Source organism: Lathyrus oleraceus, chromosome 4 (genome assembly GCF_024323335.1).
Source record: "Lathyrus oleraceus cultivar Zhongwan6 chromosome 4, CAAS_Psat_ZW6_1.0, whole genome shotgun sequence".
NCBI lineage: Eukaryota > Viridiplantae > Streptophyta > Magnoliopsida > Fabales > Fabaceae > Lathyrus > Lathyrus oleraceus.
The window spans coordinates 209,241,119-209,261,243 of NC_066582.1; the positions used below are offsets into that span (position 1 = coordinate 209,241,119).

At 37.1% G+C, this 20,125-nt stretch overlaps 1 protein-coding gene across 1 annotated transcript; it reads left to right on the forward strand.

Moving 5' to 3' along the window:
• Positions 1-1,658: 1,658 nt before the first annotated feature.
• On the forward strand, positions 1,659-6,623 carry LOC127074554 (succinate dehydrogenase [ubiquinone] flavoprotein subunit 1, mitochondrial). Its single transcript, XM_051015881.1, has 16 exons — positions 1,659-2,047; positions 2,148-2,315; positions 2,815-2,902; positions 3,079-3,225; positions 3,310-3,450; positions 3,534-3,619; positions 3,716-3,808; positions 3,900-3,963; positions 4,062-4,205; positions 4,425-4,612; positions 5,004-5,178; positions 5,259-5,429; positions 5,546-5,615; positions 5,720-5,840; positions 5,934-5,971; positions 6,184-6,623. The coding sequence occupies exons 1-16, from the start codon at positions 1,961-1,963 to the stop codon at positions 6,284-6,286; spliced, it is 1,884 nt and encodes a 627-aa protein (XP_050871838.1). The 5' UTR covers positions 1,659-1,960; the 3' UTR covers positions 6,287-6,623.
• The last annotated feature ends 13,502 nt before the right edge of the window (positions 6,624-20,125 follow it).

Genomic DNA, 20,125 nt, shown 5'->3' on the forward strand with positions numbered 1-20,125 from the left:
ACCTTCATTATAATTCTTCTTCCATTTTTCTTTTCCATTGATGTTCTTTGAAGAATTTCTCCTACAAAATTTGTTCAGACACCTTCTCCAAATTTCTCGATTCCAGTCCCAACTCATAAGCTTCAAGATATGCTTATAATTCTTCAAGCTTCATCTTTGACAAATATTTGTACTCCTTAACGACCATAATAATATGATGAAACTTGGCAGGAAGAGTTGTTAGAACCTTCTCCACACGATTTCATTTGATTTTTCAAAACCCTTAACTTTGATAAGAACTCAGCAATGGCATATGCAGATTCTTATATTGTTTCCTCAAAGATTTCAGCTTGACTTTCTTTAATTTCCCATCTCCGCCATACAACCCCCTTATAGTATTCCATGCATCTTTGACCGTTTCTTGCTCAATGATCTTCTCAAGACATTTGAATCCAGACACTGATGGATCAAGAACAAGCATTTCTCATTTTTCTTGCTCATTTCACAATGAGCATATTTGTGTGTCTCAATAGCATTTTCCTCTAATACCAAGAACCCATCATTCACCTTTTCCAGCACATCTTGAAATATGAATATCACTTTTATCTGCATACACCATCTATCATAGTTTTCTCCCTTGAAAACTAGCAGATTGGCTGAGAACTGATTAGAGGTTGTACTCTCAACTTATTAGAGGTTGTACTCTCATTTGTCATGGATGGAGATTGAAGGTCGAACTGATGCTCAAGATACCAATTTGTTGGATAACTTGCAAATTGAGGAAAACAACAAAGAATAAAGAGCAACTTACATAGATAAGTATTATTGAAATGAAATTGAGTGTATTACAAACATATGTTACATCTTTTATATAAGATTATATTATTAACTAACTAATTTTTAGTTAATAACCCCATACATTAGCATAATCATATGTATAACTATCAGTAACCACATGTATAATTATCAGTAACCACATATAATTTCATATATAATTAACTTTTAACTTCTAAAACTGAATTATATATTTTGTGTTGACCTGTTAAACAAAAAAATATCAAATATACGTTAAAAAACATTAAAAATAAAATAATTTTTAAAATTTTGAAGAATTAAACGCAGAATTTCTAATAGACAACATCATATAACTTAGACAACATCATATAATTTAGAGCTGTTGTGATTTATGTATGGAGATAACTTAGATACAATTTTTTAGGTGTGGGTTTTATAATTTTTTTATGAAAATATAACATGTATACTTAAATATCGTTTAACGAATAAAAATAAGAAAAAATTATATATGTTTAGAAAAAAATTATAAACTTTGTCATATTTTCGTTGAAAAATAGTAAAAACTATACTAAACCTATGAAATTGTATAGTATATAAAGTTTTTCCACCTTTGAATATATGCACGCCATGACACAGCAGCATGTACCAGTTATTCACAATGTTTGGTCAGTGTGCGAAAGAGAAAAAAATGGTGATCATGCATATGGTCAACTGTAATGTAACACTTTCCGTTTCAATCACGTATTTGGCAGATGCGGTCCGTTCCAAGGCAACGTGGACTATCTACGTCGTATAGTCGCGGCGTAAAATACACCACAAAGTTTCGCTTTCTGCAACTTAAAAACGACGAAGCATCCTAATTACAAGGTTCAGTTGCTGTCACTGTCACATTCCATTCACACAAAACAGAGCTCTTTCTTGTGATGATGATTAAGAAAAAGAAAAGTGCTATTAAAATTTGCTTACCTTCCTAATATTAATAATTATCTTTTATTTTGAAAAAAAGTGTTACTCGACGTGGCCAATTTCTACTCCAAGCCCAAAGTCGGTGTTGCATTTCTTGCTTCTATTCCGACCATTCAGTTTGCTTCGTTAAAACTCAAAAATACAAACACGAAAACTGAACAAAGCGAGTTTCAGAATTCAAACTCATCAGAAAGAAAAAGAGATTCTGCGCACTTCGGAAATGTGGCGTTGCGTGGTTCGTACTATTTCCAAGAGATCCAATCCTAATATTCAACCACTTAGATCTCACCTTTCAAGATTTTTCTCTGTTAGTACCAATCATTTCCTTCTCCTGTTCGTACTATTTGTGTGGTTTGTATTTATGGTTTTACTGAAAAGTCGTTTTTGTTGTTGTTGTTGTTGTGTAGAGTGGTGGGAATTCGTCGTACAATGTGGTGGATCATAAGTACGACGCGGTTGTTGTTGGTGCTGGTGGCGCAGGATTGAGAGCTGCTATTGGACTTTCAGAACATGGCTTCAACACTGCATGCATTACCAAGCTCTTCCCAACTCGTTCGCACACTGTTGCAGCTCAGGTATGCGATCTTTCTTATCTTATACTGGTTTCTATGTTTCATATGCATATGCATGTGGTAGTTGTTATTTATGGATCGTGGTTTATGATTTTCCTCTTCATTGGTCATTTTTTATTATTGTTTGTTTTGGTTGCTTACTCTGTATGAAACTTAACCACTCTTTGATCAAATTACTTCTGGATGTGTATTTGGCTGGTTGAATTGATTCCAGTTAATTACTTACAAAACTTGTATGACAAGTTATACATTCATGGACATGGGACATGAGTTTGATTATTTAGAAACTAATAAGATTAACCTTAAATCTTTGTACTAATTTTTCTATTTATTCATTGAACTTGTTATCGATCACATCACTTTTAGCCAGATTCAATTTTATAGAATCAGTTCACTCAAAATCAATCTTCGTCACTACAGAACCAAACACACGTGCATCTGGCTTCTTTTGAAACCTGAATATATTGGCTATTCTCATGCATGTGTATAAAATTGTATGCAGGGTGGTATAAATGCTGCATTGGGAAATATGAGTGAAGATGACTGGAGGTGGCACATGTATGATACAGTCAAGGGAAGTGATTGGCTAGGTACATAGTTTCTCATTCTTAGAAATCTTAGAAATTTTATTTTACTATTCGCCTCTAAAGTTTTGATATGATTAGAGAAAGTAGTTTTCCATTATAAACGTTGTGGTGGGTAGAGATTCTCTTATCATTTGCTTTATCTTTTGTGGATGCTAAAATACAAGCTCTGTGTTCTGCAGGAGACCAAGATGCTATCCAATATATGTGTAGGGAGGCACCAAAAGCAGTCATTGAACTTGAAAATTATGGATTGCCATTTTCGCGAACCGAAGATGGAAGAATATACCAGCGTGCATTTGGTGGTCAGAGCTTGAACTTTGGAAAAGGTAAATGTAGATTATGGGATAGTGATGTTAGCTTTTATACTCCAAGAACTCTGATCTTGACTTCCTTATGTTGCTATTCTATAGGTGGTCAGGCATATCGTTGTGCGTGTGCTGCCGATCGAACAGGGCATGCTTTACTGCACACTCTCTACGGCCAGGCTATGAGGCATAATACACAGTTCTTTGTGGAATATTTTGCGCTGGATCTGTTAATGAACAGTGATGGTAAGATGCAGCACAAAAAAAACATGTTGTCTGTCTGTTGGAGTTGATGGTAAAGTTAACTAGTTTTCCATAATGGAATGCAGGTACTTGCCAAGGAGTAATAGCCTTGAATATGGAGGATGGAACATTACACCGTTTTCAAGCTGCTTCAACAATTTTGGCCACTGGGGTACATGATTCTCTATTGCTTTTTTGACATCAGATTTTAATTTAGGTATTTAACTTATTATGGATATTTGAGTATCACTCTTCTGTATTATGTTAGGGTTATGGTAGAGCATACTTTTCTGCAACTTCAGCACACACATGCACCGGAGATGGCAATGCCATGGTTGCTCGTGCTGGACTACCACTCGAGGTTTCTTTCGTACCATGCAAATTCAATATTAAGCTTATATCCTATGTAGCGAATCTTTGATCACTCACTTTCATTGTTGTATATTCCGTAGGATTTAGAGTTTGTGCAATTTCACCCAACAGGTATATATGGAGCTGGTTGCCTTATCACAGAAGGTTGGTATATTTTTTAGTTTACAGTTTACATATAGTGTACTTAGTCCAACTAAACTGCATTATACAATGTTTCTCATTTTCTTTCTTACACTTTGTAGGCTCTCGCGGCGAAGGTGGAATTCTTAGGAACAGTGAAGGTGAGAGGTTTATGGAAAGATATGCTCCTACTGCAAAGGATCTCGCATCAAGAGACGTAGTTTCAAGATCAATGACTATGGAGATTCGGGAAGGTCGTGGTGTAGGTATGCTGGCTTTAAATTAAACATTTATATTAAACATACTTACTGCTATATTGCTCAAGAAACCAGTTTTTGAGCATATTGATTTGTATGTCAAGTTTGATTTTTCTAGAAATACCCATTCCTGAAAGTGACGTTTCTGTTTTTTCTTTAGTTAAAAATATTTTACCTTCCATTCAAGTTGGACATTTTGTTAGTAATGATATTGGAAACTGTTTGCAGGACCAGAGAAAGATCACATATATCTCCACTTGAATCACTTACCCCCAGATGTTCTTAAGGAGAGACTACCTGGTATATCTGAAACTGCTGCGATTTTTGCTGGCGTGGATGTTACAAAGGAACCCATTCCTGTTTTACCAACTGTGCATTATAACATGGGTGGTATCCCTACTAATTATCATGGAGAGGTACATTGTTGAAATAAGCTTCTTAAACTTTGAAGTGAGGCCTCTAATTGAAAAAGAAAAAGAAAGCCTAAGGATAGAAAATATAACAAATGGAGATTAAAAATCCGGCGTAAAATGTAGCATATTAATCAAACTGCCTTGCTTATATGTAACTTTATTGTAGAGTAGCTGTTTACTTTAATCACAAACTAGTGCTCTTTGCATATTTGACAAGTCAAATTTACAAAGAGCTTATACCAGAGAGCCTAATAAGATAACTATTTGGGTTTGTTTTTCAAAGCATCACATTCATATTCTAGCCTCGATGGAACATTTGGATTTATCGGGTTACTTGTGCAGCAAAACATGAAAAATACGAACACTTTATTCTAATATACAGTTTTTTATTCAGGTGGTTACCATTAAAGGTGACAATCCGGATGAAATAGTTCCTGGGCTAATGGCTGCTGGGGAAGCAGCCTGTGCTTCAGTCCATGGTGCCAATAGGCTCGGTGCAAATTCACTTCTGGACATTGTTGTTTTTGGTAGAGCCTGTGCAAACAGAGTTGCAGAAATCCAAAGGCCAGGCAAGATTTACTCCCACTTATCAAAATAGACTGTGCACTCGAGCCGAGTGATAAAAGTTAACATGTTTTCTATTTTGCAGGAGAGAAACAAAAGCCTTTAGAGAAAAACGCTGGTATGAAAACTATCGCCTGGCTTGACAAATTGAGAAATTCAAATGGATCATTGCCCACTTCGAAAATTAGGTTGAACATGCAACGGATAATGCAAAACAATGCTGCTGTATTCCGCACACAAGAAACATTAGAAGAAGGTAAGCCGTTTTTTCCAATAGTGCTTGAGATTCTTACTTCTTCTTCTCTTTCCCTAGGTGCATATTTCATCTTCACTTATATATGTTCTCTCTGAGTTTAGTCTGATGTGTGACAGGATGTCAATTGATTGATGGAGCATGGGAGAGCTTTCATGACGTCAAGTTGAAGGATCGGAGTTTGATATGGTAAAACAATTTTCTTTACCATATATTACATTGTGTTATAGAACTTATAGTATTTAAAGGAATATGCTTGTTCATTTTGAAAGTTTCTTGACTGATAATCCCAGGAACTCTGACCTAATTGAGACTATTGAGTTGGAAAATCTTTTGATAAATTCCTCCATTACCATGCACTCTGCTGAAGCCAGAAAAGAAAGCAGAGGTGCTCATGCCCGCGAAGACTTCACGGTGAGTATGCTGTATGTTATTATCTAGTGTAAATTTACACCATTACTAGTAATCAGTAGTTGCTTAACTGAATAAATTTTCATAATTTTGCAGACAAGAGATGATGAGAAGTGGATGAAACACACATTGGGGTAAGTCATGTTTCAATTAATTTGTTAATGCAGGAGTAGTAGAGTCGAGTTAGTTCCCTTAGGCCTTCTGATTGTAAGAACATCAGAGCTCTCGTTTCTCTTAAAACGTTGAAGCATTTATGCAACCAATAAACTAGTGATGCTTTTGCTGATAAAATACTTTGTCTGCGAGTTTCATCTGTTAGCTAAGCTTTTATGCATAAATTTTGCAGATATTGGGAAAATGAGAAGGTTCGATTAGATTACAGGCCAGTGCACATGAATACTTTGGATGATGAGGTCGAAACATTCCCTCCTAAAGCTCGCGTCTATTAAATTGTTAATATACCTGCACATTGTTCTGAATTGCTTATACAGATTGTTTTATGAAATGTGGATGACATTGATGATTATTGTTCTATTCATCATCAATGAAGAACTGATCTATGACAGGGTATTCTCATCCTTATATTGCACTTATAATGTATATGAAGCTACAAATATTAGCAATAAATGTCATCAGTTGTTAGTTTGCTGATAAATCATGACTAGTGTATCACGTGCTAAGTTTTTTTATATATTAAATAAGCAGTATCCTGTACTAAGTGGATTTGTTGTTGCTGATGAATATCCTGTGCTAAGTTGATATCTACACGCTCGTAGTTTTACATGATCTGCCTTGTTCCATTTGTTATGTGTGTAACCAAAATAGTAAATTAGTAATGGATATGGCCAAGGTTTGTATTCGGGGAAATGTTAAATAAGTAAAGTGTAGAAAGTAATAGAAACGCCTTTTCGGTCATAGCATCTCCCACTCTGCTATTATGTTAAGACTCTGTACCCTAAACTTTTATTAGGGAATTACTTTCTAAATCTCATGGATGATTCTCCACCACCATAAAAAATCACAACTACTCTTGAAATTTGAAGATATATTTTTGGACACCTCCTTTTTAAGCAATCTCATCGTATCGTGAATTATCCTTTTTTACATAATCATCATCTCAAATTGGTGAGTCATCCTTATTTTGTTAAAATTTAGTTCGGAGATGCATCTCCGTATCATCATTAAAGTGAATTCGGAGATGTATCTATATAATAACCCTTAATTTAAAACACAATGAATTTTATGGAAATGCATCTCCATAATATGTTTTGTTAGGTTAAACCAGGAACAATTGCAAAATCTTGGAAAAACAACTAAAATTAACATTCAAATACTTAACATTACATAGATACTCGTTAACATAAATTTAACATTTCATTTCATTATAAACGGGTGGTCCAGGATGTTGCAACATCCTTAGAGTATCTTCATCGATTTTGCATTCGTCGCATCCACTTCAATCGAATCCTTTGATGAATAACGGTAAAATATGTTAGGTCATGAGGAGGAGCATCAACATTGGACTAAGAGCAACACACAAGTGAGAGAGATACCACATATCCACCTAAAATCTTAAGGTAATAGGTGTGTGGGTTCTCCTACTTATAAATGCTTAAGTCTCCACATTCATAACCAATGTGGGACTCCAACTCACACTTGACTTATTATTCTTAACACACATCCTCAAATGTGAGTCAATGATGCTCCCCCTCAAGTAAAAACTCTTTCGCCTACATACACTTGTGCCGCCGTTGACACCTCTTCCTGTACATTTCGATACACATCTTCCTAGGCATTTCGATTTCAATGGGACACCTCTTCCTGGACATTTTGATACAAGTAAGTCGGTCCATTTACGAACCAAAGTCTCTGATACCATTTGTTAGTGCTTAAGGCACTTTTAGTGAGGAGAGAAAGAGAGAATAAGGAAATAAGGATTGTATTATTGAATTGAATGATAATACTGAATTACAAAGTGTCTATTTATATACACCAAAGTGACTTGAATACTAAGTAAAATAACAAACTAAGTAACAAACCATAAACCCTAATTAGGTTTGGATTTTGGTCACATAACTCAACTTGGATTATGTCTAATATCTCAACATACCCCCATATAATCCAAGTTGTCAAAACACATTAATCATTATCGATCTGAACTATTCCTAATTTCTTTCTCAACGTTAGAAACTTGTCGAGCTTCAATCTTTTGGTGAAAATTTTGGCTAATTGTGCTTCACTTGAGCAATATCTTACTTCAAGTTCATCTCGATTTACCTTATTCCTTAAGAAGTGAAATCTAGCTTCTATGTGCTTACTTCTTCCATGCAAAACTAGATTCTTGCAACATTTATGGCTGACTTTTTATCGATCTGCAGTACCGCAAGTTTTTTCACTATGACCTCGATCTCTTCCAGCACAGATCTGATCCAAATTGCTTGACACGCAACATAAGATTCTGCTATATATTCAGTCTCACACAATAATAATGCCACCACATGTTGTTTTCTCGAGCACCATGAGATTAGAGCACCAAATACTTGAAAGGAATATCTAGTAGTGCTTCTTCGATCTTTCTTATCTCAACACCAATCAGCATATGAATAACAAGTAACCATAGTTTCTTTGCTTTCATAGTCTCTTCGAAATGAAATTACATAGTTTATCGATCCTTTTAAGTATCTCAGGATTCTTCTTGAAACCTTCATGTGTGACACCCTTGGTTCACTCACATATCTGCTCACTAATCCGAATGAGAAACATATATCAGATCGACTGTTGCACACATATCTTAGAGATCCGACAATTTGTTTAAATAAAGTTACATCGACTTTGTCTTTCTCTCCATGCTTCTCCAATTTCAAATTTTGTTCGATAGACGAAGATGCATGATTGAATCATCCATCCTGATCTCTTGAGTATCTCTTTGACATACTTTCTTTGATGTAGCACCATACCTTGCTTTGAAATTTGAAATTCCTTGCCTAGGAAGTATGACAACTTTCCCGTATCAGACATTTCAAATTCCGTCTTCATCAGCTCTTTGAACTTTGACAAGTTCTTCAAGCTATTTCCAGTTACTAGCAAGTCATCAACATATAAGCAGATGATTTTTATATCTTGTGCCAAAACTTGAACATAGACACCATAATTAGATTTGCATTGACGAATCCCAATTTGACCAAGTATGAGTCGATCTTCTTGTTCCATGCCCTAGGTGTCTGCTTGAGATCATAGAGCGTTTTGTGTAACTTGTATATTTTCCTTGCTTCCTCCTGAATCACAAACCCATGAGGTTGCGTGACATACACTTTTTCATCTAAAGGTCCATTCAAAAATTCTGATTTCATATCTAAGTGAAATGTCAACCAACCTTGCTTATATGCCAAGGTTATCACTAGTCGAACTATTTCCAATCTTCCGATATGTGCAAAGACTTCTGTGGCGGTAAATTCATGACCATCAAGCTATGGATAAGCTAGAGATCAAATAACAAGAGTCGCCACCGCGCTTTTATTGTTTCCAAGGGAAAAGGGAAAAAGTACGAACAAAACCCAAAAGTAAGAAGTTTTCAAATCAAAACTAATAAAATGTCAGAGATTACAGGTAAGGGGGTTGGTTACACAGAAGGAAGGTGTTAGCACCCAAAGTGTCCTAGGTACTCCTAGGGAGCCCTTTTTGTGTGCATATATATTTTGTACAAAGTGATGTTTACAAACAAATATAATGGGGGGATGAGAAAAGAATTCATTAATTATATTTTGTGTTTGACAAGACCTTTGGTCTTGTGCCTACGTACCAACATAAAAATGAGGGATCAAAACCTCGTAGTTCGTGATACAAATTTCAAAGTGGTTGCATTGCTTTTAACAAAAATTAAGTTTGAAAGGCACAAAGGCCTAAAAATGGATTGAATGAGTTAGTTCTTTTTGGCTTTTTGAAAGTTTAAGTCAAGTATAGTTAAGTCTATTTACAAGTTTGGTTTAAAAAAGAAGTTTGAAAATGCAATGGCATAAGGTCAAAGTTTTTATTTTTTTTGCAAAAGTGGTCAAAGTTTATAACAAAACAACTTCAATCAAAGAAGGTTTTGAAAAAAAGAGGGAGATATTTTGAAATTAAAGAAATGGGGAGAAGATGAAGAGACTAATCCTATGTGCAAAATTAAAAGTTTAGAGTTGAAAAGATCTTACCAAATGGGTAGCAATCCAATAGACAAGAATGTCAATAGAAACCCATAATTCCCTTGGACTTTTAGAATCAAGCAACACACAAATGCACAATTATATTATCTTGAAGAGCAAAGGCATAAAATAAAGATGGCCACATCCAAGCTTATCCATTCCATGATCTTCTTCAAAATAGCCCTTGTAACAGGTGAATTCGACAAGTCACAGGTTCAAAATAACAGCTTCACAATGATCATGTTGCAGATGAACTTAGAGAGATCTTGAATGATCTATCAGATGAAGTTTCAAATTACAAGCACTTGGTCTCTCAATAAGTTGGCATTGGCCAAGTCCTTTAGCATAGGAATGTTGCCTAAATTCTAAGTCCATTTGTCCAAGATCAAGCCAACAATCCACACAAAAGTTTTTTAGGGTTTTTGTTGTTACTATGTACATTAATGGTCAAAGACCACACAAACAAACAAAGTATACACAAACAAAGTATATCACACAATATGGTCCAAATGGACAAAGTGAAAATTGCATTAACATAAACAATTAGAATGATATAAACAATGGCAAATGTATAAAAGCTAGAATTAAATGACATTAAAGTAAAGGGCTTGAAATTAAAAGTTAGTAGTTAATAGGTTAGAAGTTAGTATTGTTTTTGCTTTTCATTCTTAGACATTCTTTGGAGAACACTCAACCCACTTATCACAAGCATGGATCCTTGAACCAAGACATCTTTCAAAGGAAGGAAAAAAGGCCAAGTTTCCACACAATACCATGAAAAAGGGAGACTTACAATCTCACTAACTAGAATGCTATGCCTTTTATGTCACAAATTTAGCGCTATGTTAAGCAATCATAGTTGGACTTATGTAGAAGTCACAACTATTTGAGATCGGACAATAGAATTTTGGTGTTAATGCATGTTAGAGACATAGTATTATGAACTATGCTCATGAAACATACCACACACAAAAAAAAGAATATGCAAAAGGTGTGGCCTAATCTCATCCATACTCATGTTAATTTTTCAATCAACTAGCTTTAGGACTTTGAGATATCATAGGCCAAATGAGATGAATGCATAAAGAAGGGGAATGAGATGAAGAGGGAGGGGAATAGATGAAATCTCAAATTGATCAAAGGAGGACTTTTACCAAATTAATTTCATTCATTCATTTTGGGAGATGGAATGTACATTTCATCAATCCCCTAAATCCAATGATATTAATTTGACAAAGTCAAATCAACCTTGACCAAGGCCCAACAACAAGAGTCAAACACCAACAAGTCATCACAATTGGTCAACAAAATTATTTGGCATTTATTCCAATTAAAAATACTAAAATAATACATTTAAATTAAATATGGTTTATCAAATTCCTAAAACCTCATCAAAACACCAAATAAATGGCCATGAGATGTATCATAGGTCAAACAAGGTCAAAGGACCTTGGAGAAAAAATTTCAGAATTTTAAAAGACTTAAAAGTATTTTTAAACAATTAAAAAGAAATGAAAAATCAATTAAATTATGAAAAATATTAATAATGATCCAAAAAATAATTTTAATCCAGAATATGAAAGAGGAAAATTTTTGAATTTTTTTGGTGAAACTCTCATATTTTTTGGATCAATATTAAAATTAATATGAATTAATGAAAATCAAAGGAATAAAAATTTAAAAAACAAAAAACAAAAAAAAACATGGACAACTTGATCTGCCTCATTAATTGAGGTGGCAGATCAAGTGGTGAGAAACGTGCGTTCCATGGTACACGTTAGTCAGCGCGCCACACATTTGGTCATTACAAGCAACATCCCTGATTAAAACATTTTGAATCAATCCAATGGCTCTGGACCTTGCCACCTCATTGCCAGAGCAAAGCGCCGATCGTCTTCTCAGGCGACCTTGGCCGGACTGGTCCATTCATCACCACATCAAAAATGAAAAAGGAAGACATGATCTGAAAGGAAAAATGGTGTAGATCACGAATATCACCTCAATTTTAACTAACTCCTCACATATAGGAAGATATGAGGAGTTGAATTTTGAGGCATGTCAACTGAGTTGCTTCGATTTGACCTCTAAGTAACTCAATCTTCTTGCCTACATTGGTAGGACTTCAGACAACCAAAGAATCAAGAGAATTGAGCAAGATTGAGAGAGAATTGTTAGGGACCAATTAGTACTACTTTTTATATCATTTTATTGGTCCCTTTTACCAACTTTTGATGTAATTACACACTTTTATTCTCACTATTTTGTATAAATGCAATTAGGTTTAATTTATTTTGTTTTGAATAGTTATTTCACCTTTTTGTTAGTTTTGTAGAATTTTGGGATAAGAAAGGCCTTGGATTGCAACACCACATCTTAGAGGAAGCTTGCCAAACAAGGAAGCTGGAGAAGCAACAGTTCGCGCCGCGAAGGCTGCGAATCCAGCAAGCTGACTGAGGGTCAAAAGTGCTGTTTTGCAGGAAAAGTTTATTGCCATTTTGATGCCTGCCTGGGAATTGCTTTTCTGCTTTAGATGACAAATACCAATTAGGGAAATGTCAACCTTTTTTGTTAGAAACAAATACATTATGCTAGGGCATTGAAAATAGATTTTTTATCATTCACACATTGATATTGAGAGCTTTTTGTAAGAGAGAAAAACAGAGTTTTTCTTCTTTAACTTTCTGCTTTGAACAATGATGATGAGGAGCTAAACTCCCCTTTGTCAAGATTGGAGGTAGTAGTTATTCTCATATGTTTATGTATTCCATTTGATTTATATGTATGATAAAGATTGTTGATGTATTGAATACTGTTTTTGCCCTAAGTTGAAAACCAGATTTGAGTAGTTGTCGAGAGAGATTATTTGAGTCTTGACATAAAATAGATTTTCAAGTAGTGAATAAGTTGTAGAGATAGATTTACTCATTACTCTTCTTTGGTATTAAACATTAAAGATTGCTATATTGATAGTTAGGTGGAGAGATCGTCTAAGGATCAATATAGTGATTATCACAATATCATTTAGACATAAATGACTTTGAGAGGATACTTGAACATCATCAATAATCTTGAATCTATTTATTTATCATAAGGAATCATAAGCATTTGAAATAGTGAACTCCAATCTTGCCAAGCCTTTATATTTGATTAAAACCATTCTACTATTTTTAGTGACCTTTACTCACAAGATAATTTTCCAAACAAAACGACCTTGTTACTTTCTAAACTTATAACATTTGGATTATAGAACGGAGGTAATATCAACCAATCTCTGTGGATACGATATAAAATATTTGCCGAAGATATACTTTTCAACAAATTGGTGCCGTTGCCGGGGATTGGTGTCGATATTACAAGCATTGCAATAATTCTTTGTTTTAAGTTGTGTTACAATTATTATTATCCCTCTTTTGTTTCACTTGGTTTGTTAGTTTTGTAGATTCTAGTGCATGCGAGGAAAAGCAACCGAGGAGCAACTTCAATTCGATCCTGAAATTGAAAGAACACTTCGGAAGCTCAATAGCAAAACACGAAGAAGAAGGAAACTAGCCGAAGAGAGGAACCAGAGAGAAGAAGCATCTACTTCCGCACTTGTTCCAATCGAAGAAGTGGTTGTAGAGGCTTGTGACGGGAACATGGCGGATGACAATTGTACCGAAATGTCCGCTAATAGTCCAAGAAGAAATGCTCAATTTGCCCATGGAGGAAGAAATACGGAGATGAAGACCGGAATCCTCCAACTTCTCTATGCAAATCCATTCACCGGAATGGATCATGAAGATCCGTATACCCATCTCATCAAATTTTATGAGATTGCGGGTTCTACGGGAATTGATGAAACGGGTGAAGAGGCATTATTCAAAAGGATGTTCCCACACTCCTTAGTGGGGAAGGCAAAAGAGTGGTACCTTGATCAAGCGGCAAGAGTAATGACGGATTGGAATTTGTTAGAAGAAAAGTTCTTAGAAAGATACTTCCCTCAATCCCGATTCATGGAAGCCAAAACGGCTATTGCGGTATTCACTCAAGGAGGCAACGAGTCTCTAAATGAAGCTTGGGAAAGATTCAAATCAATGTTGAGAAAATGTAAGGGACATGGTTTTGATGAGCTCACTCAAATCCATATTTTTCTAAATGGACTCCAATCAACTCACAAGACACTTCTGGACGCCACCGCGGGTGGCTCGCTTATGTCAAAAACTGCGGAAGAAGCTAAAGTCATTATTGAACGGATGGCCCTCAATGATCATCAAGGTCAACATGATCGTAGCCCTTCACAACGTAAGCCGGGAGTTCTTGAGTTAAATACCAATGATGCCATCCTTGCTCAAAACAAGCTACACTCTCAACAAGTGGAGCTTCTCACTCAACAAATGGCCAAGCTTCCACAGCAAATAAAAGAGATTCAAGGGTTTCAAGTTCAGCATCAAGTAGCATGTTGCGAATTATGTCAAGGGGATCACCCTACTGGTTTTTGTCCTCCACCCCAAGAAGAAGTGAGTTATGTGAACAATCAAAATCAGGGCTATCAAAGACAACAGCCTAACAATCAAGGCTACCAACCAAGAAACAATCAAGGCTATCAACCGTCAAGGTTCAACAATCAAAATTTTCAGCAGCAAAGTCCTTACCAACATCCAAACTCTCAAGGACAGCAGTCGCAAGGAGGAAATTCCAAGCTAGAAGACACTCTTCAACAATTCATGCAAGCTTCCATGGAAAATCAGAAGAGTAACGAAGCAGCAATTAAAAATCTGGAAAATCAAGTAGGCCAACTCGCGAAGCAACTGTCGGAACAAAACGCAGGGCCTTCTTTCTCTGCTAACACTCAACTGAATCCAAAGGAGCATTGCAAAGCAATTGTCACAAGGAGTGGTAAAGAGTTGGTAAGTGAAAAAGGTGAAGAGATTGTAGAAGAGAACATCACTGATGGGATGCTGGAAGAAAAAGACATAGTTGGTGAAAGGGAAAATGCTACTGGAAATGCTCAGTTCGCGCCGCGAACCACCTTCGCGCCGCGAAAACAGCAGGTTTTGCCAACTGAGCAGCAGATTGATCTGGAAGGGAAAAAAGATGCTGAATCAAAGAAGAAGAAGAAATTTGAGAAAGGGGTGAGCGTCATTCCAACTCAACATCTACCCTATCCACATGCTCCATCAAGGAAGGACAATGCTAGGCATTATGCACGGTTCATAGACATCTTCAAGCAACTCCAAATCAACATTCCATTTGCTGATGCATTAGAACAAATGCCACGGTATGCTAAATTCATGAAGGACATTCTTACCAAGAAAAGGCGACACGTGGAAGATGAGACCATATTGCTTGATGCACGGTGTAGCGCCATCATCCAGAAGACTCTCCCAAGGAAGGAGTCCGATCCGGGCCGGGTTGTTCTACCAGTAACCATTGGAAGCACATACGTTGGAAATGGGTTGATTGACTTGGGCTCTAGTATAAATTTAATCCCCCTCTCCATTGTCAAAAGATTGGGGAATGTTGAGATTAAATCGACGAGAATGACTTTACAACTAGCCGACAAGTCTACCACCTCACCATACGGAATCGCCCAAGACATGCTTGTGAAAGTGGACAAATTTTTGTTTCTGGTGGATTTTGTAATAGTAGAGATGGATGAGGACCGTGATGTACCCCTAATTCTTGGAAGACCTTTTATGAAAACAGCTCGGATGATGATCGACATAGATGATGGGCTAATGAAGGTGAGAGTGCAAGATGAAGAGGTGACTTTTAATCTTTTAGAAGCAATGAAGCATCCAACCGACAAGCATGATTCTTTCCGAATCGATGCAATTGAAGAGGAAGTAGTGGAGGTCGCGAACCAAATTCATATTTCTAATCCTCTAGAAAGATCCCTTATCGGAGCATACAACGTGTTAACTGACAATGAGGAACGAGAGATCGAAGCAATGTTGCACGAGCTAGAATCTTGTGGTGAGCTGGCCTATCAAGAAGAATTAACGGAAGACTTGGATGCAAAGAAGAAAACGGAAGAGCAAAAGTTAGAGTTGAAAATGCTTCCGTCACACTTGAAGTATGTGTTTCTTGGAGACGAGTGTACCAAACCAGTGATTATAAGCAACGCGTTGTCCACACAAGAGGAAGACAAATTGATTCAAGTATTGAAAAAGAACAAAGGTGCAATAGGGTGGGTGTTATCCAACTTGAAGGGTATTAGTCTGGCCTATTGCATGCATAAGATCATGATGGAGGAGAATTTCAAACCAGTTGCGCAACCTCAGAGGCGTCTGAATCCATCAATGAAAGAGGTGGTCCGGAAAGAAGTTGTCAAACTGTTGGAAGCCAGAATGATTTATCCTATATCCGATAGTGCATGGGTGAGTCCGGTACAAGTGGTCCCCAAGAAAGGCGGAATGACGGTAATAAAAAATGATAAAAATGAGTTGATTCCGACAAGAACAGTGACAGGGTGGAGGATGTGTATCGACTATAGAAGGTTGAACCAAGCCACAAGGAAAGATCATTTCCCACTACCCTTCATGGATCAAATGTTGGAGAGGTTAGCCGGTAAAAATTTCTACTGTTTCTTGGACGGATATTCGGGGTATAATCAAATTTCAGTAAACCCGGCAGATCATGAGAAGACAGCTTTTACGTGTCCTTTTGGCATCTTTGCTTACCGAAGAATGCCTTTTGGGTTATGTAATGCACCGGCCACATTTCAACGGTGTATGCAAGCTATATTTTCGGACTTGATAGAAGAATGCATTGAGGTGTTCATGGATGATTTTTCTGTTTATGGATCATCTTTTGAATTGTGCTTAAAACACCTTGATGTAGTTTTGGGGAGATGCGTGGAGACCAACCTAGTGCTCAACTGGGAAAAATGCAATTTTATGGTCACTGAAGGTATAGTACTTGGTCACAAGATTTCTTCTGAAGGGTTAGAGGTGGACAAAGCCAAGGTGGAGCTTATTGAGAAACTGCCACCTCCAACTAACATTAAAGGGATAAGAAGCTTTCTAGGACATGCCGGTTTCTATCGGAGATTCATACAAGATTTTTCAAAGATCGCAAAGCCATTGAGCAATTTGCTCAACAAAGGTACGCCTTTTCTTTTTGATGAGTCATGTCTTAAAGCTTTCTTAGATTTGAAAGAAAAGTTGGTCACCGCACCAATAATCGTAGCACCAAACTGGAACCTTGATTTTGAACTCATGTGTGATGCTAGCGATTATGCAGTTGGTGCGGTGTTAGGACAAAGAAGCGATAAAGTTTTCCATGACATACACTATGCTAGTAAGGTGCTTAATGAAGCACAAGTTAATTACGCAACAACTGAAAAGGAATTACTAGCCATAGTATATGCATTGGAAAAGTTTAGAGCTTATTTGATTGGTTCAAAAGTTGTAATTTACACTGACCACTCGGCGATAAAATATCTGCTTACCAAGCCGGATTCAAAACAAAGGCTTATTCGTTGGATCCTTTTATTACAAGAGTTTGATCTAGAAATTCGGGATAAAAAAGGTTCTGAAAACTTGGTGGCAGATCATTTGTCTCGGTTGGTCAATGTAGACATTACAAACAAGGAAGAGGAGGTGAGAGAAGAATTTCTAGATGAAAAACTCTATGCGATTCAAGTGAGGCCTTGGTTTGCTGATTTTGCTAACTACAAAGCAACCGGTTTAACACCGGAAGACCTCACTTGCAATCAAAGAAGGAAATTCTTGGCTGATGCAAAATATTATGTTTGGGATGATCCTTATCTGTTTAAAGTAGGAGCAGACAATATTTTGAGAAGGTGTGTAACAATTGAGGAGTCAAGAGACATTCTTTGGCACTGTCACAACTCTCCGTATGGAGGTCACTATAGTGGTTTGAGAACAGCCACTAAAGTACTCCAATCGGGTTTTTATTGGCCATCTTTATTCAAAGATGCGCACGAACATGCGAAGAGTTGTGATACATGCCAACGGAGTGGAGGAATAGGAAAACGGGATGAAATGCCTCTAACCAACATGCTAGAAGTGGAAGTTTTCGATTGTTGGGGTATTGATTTCGTTGGCCCATTCCCCTCTTCTTTCTCAAATGAGTACATACTAGTAGCTGTTGATTATGTTTCGAAGTGGGTGGAAGCAATTGCCTCACCTAAGGCCGATGCCAAAACTGTGATTAAATTTTTAAAGAAGAACATATTTTCACGTTTTGGTGTGCCTAGAGTGTTGGTAAGTGATGGAGGCTCACACTTTTGCAATACACCCTTAGAAAAAGTTCTGCAACATTATGGTGTAAAGCACAAGGTGACCACTCCCTACCACCCACAAGCGAACGGTCAAACTGAGGTTTCAAACCGGGAAGTCAAACGGATCCTTGAGAAAACAGTCTCGAATTCAAGAAAAGATTGGTCCTTAAAACTGGATGAAGCTTTGTGGGCATATCGCACTGCCTACAAAGCACCTATTGGGCTGACTCCGTTTCAAATGGTGTATGGGAAGACTTGTCATCTTCCAGTGGAAATGGAGCATAGAGCATTATGGGCTCTTAAGTTCTTGAATTTCGACTCCACTCTAGCTGGAGAAAGAAGGAAAGGCCAACTCCATGAATTGGAGGAACTGAGGAACGATGCATACCATTCTAATAAGCTGTACAAGGAAAAGGTAAAGGCATACCATGATGGAAAGGTCCGCCATAAGGAGTTTCATGTTGGACATATGGTATTGCTTTTTAACTCAAGGTTGAAGTTATTTCCGGGTAAGTTGAAGTCGAAGTGGTCAGGACCATTTGTTGTCAAGGAAGTACGGAATTATGGAGCCATTGTGATAGAGGATCCAAAGTCACAAGAGAGCTGGACTGTCAATGGTCAAAGACTGAAAGTCTATCATAGCGGTGACATAAACCGTGATGTGTGTGTCATTTCCTTATCTGGACCAGGCTAATCGAGGTACCGTCGAGCTCTTAACGACGTTAAATAAAGCGCTTGTTGGGAGGCAACCCAACGTTGTAAGTTTGAATTTTATTTTTCTCTGTTGTGTGTTTTTTATCTCTGTTAAAGTTTTAGAATTGTAAAGTTCTATTTTTTTCTGTTCGCGCCGCGAACTGAATGAAAAATTTTGAGTGGGTTCTATTTTTTGCAGTTCGCGCCGCGACCCCTGTTCGCGCCGCGAACTGAATGAAAAATTTTGAGTGGTTTCTGTTTTGTGCAGTTCGCGTCGCGACCCCCTGTTCGAGCCGCGAACACTGCGTGACAGAGTCACTTAAATTCTGTTTAGGTCATTTCTTTTCTCATTTCAAACATTTCTCATTTCAAACCAACCTTGCCGCGCTTTCACCCCACTCTCAAAATCCCACCAAATCTTAAAATTCTTCAGTTCCCATTGTTCAAATCTTCAATTGTTAGCAAGATTTAGTGATTCAAAAGGTATGTACTCTTCAATGTCTCTTCTCCAATCCTTTTTGGGTTTTTCATTTAGGGTTGGTTAGAAATCAAATTTTTCTGTAGATTACCTCTTGAAATCACTATGCATGTTTGATTTAGAGTAGGATTAGGGTAGAGTTGAGAATTTTGATTGATTGGGAGTAGATTGCTTCCCACTTGAGGAACCCTAGGAAGCTCTGGGAAATTTCCTGGATTCGCAGAGTTCACGCCGCGAACGGGCCTTCGCGCCGCGAACTGTGAATTCCAACACCATGTTTTTGTGTTGATTGTTTGCTAATCCTGTTCATGTTTGTTCTGTGGTTGTTCTGGTGTTGATTGCAGATGTCCAAAAGAACTAAAACCACGGCACCTCCTCAAGCCCGTTCATTCCGAAAGTTCATAAGCGATGAACACGAGGCACGATTCGAGAGCCTCATTAAGAGAACCATTTTGCCTGAGCGGTTTATCCGGCTAGCTCCAACCGGGGTGTATCATAGCGTGGTTGCTGCTTTTGAACGACGAAAGTGGATGAAGTTATGCGAACCAGAAGCAGCAATCAACTACGATATTGTTCGAGAATTTTATGCGAATGCTATGCATCGCGAGGAGGGTACGACTTTCATTTACCGATCCAGGGTAAGGGGCAAGATCGTTTCCTTTGGAAGGGATGACATTAATTCTTATTTGGGTAATCCCCTAACTCTCGG

Excerpts from the sequence above, each read along its gene's own strand:
- LOC127074554 (XM_051015881.1), top strand. The coding sequence starts at position 1,961 with ATGTGGCGTTGCGTGGTTCGTACTATTTCCAAGAGATCCAATCCTAAT. Across the intron at positions 3,964-4,061 it reads TGGTTGCCTTATCACAGAAG|GCTCTCGCGGCGAAGGTGGA; the intron begins GTTGGTATATTT and ends TACACTTTGTAG. Across the intron at positions 5,616-5,719 it reads AAGGATCGGAGTTTGATATG|GAACTCTGACCTAATTGAGA; the intron begins GTAAAACAATTT and ends TGATAATCCCAG.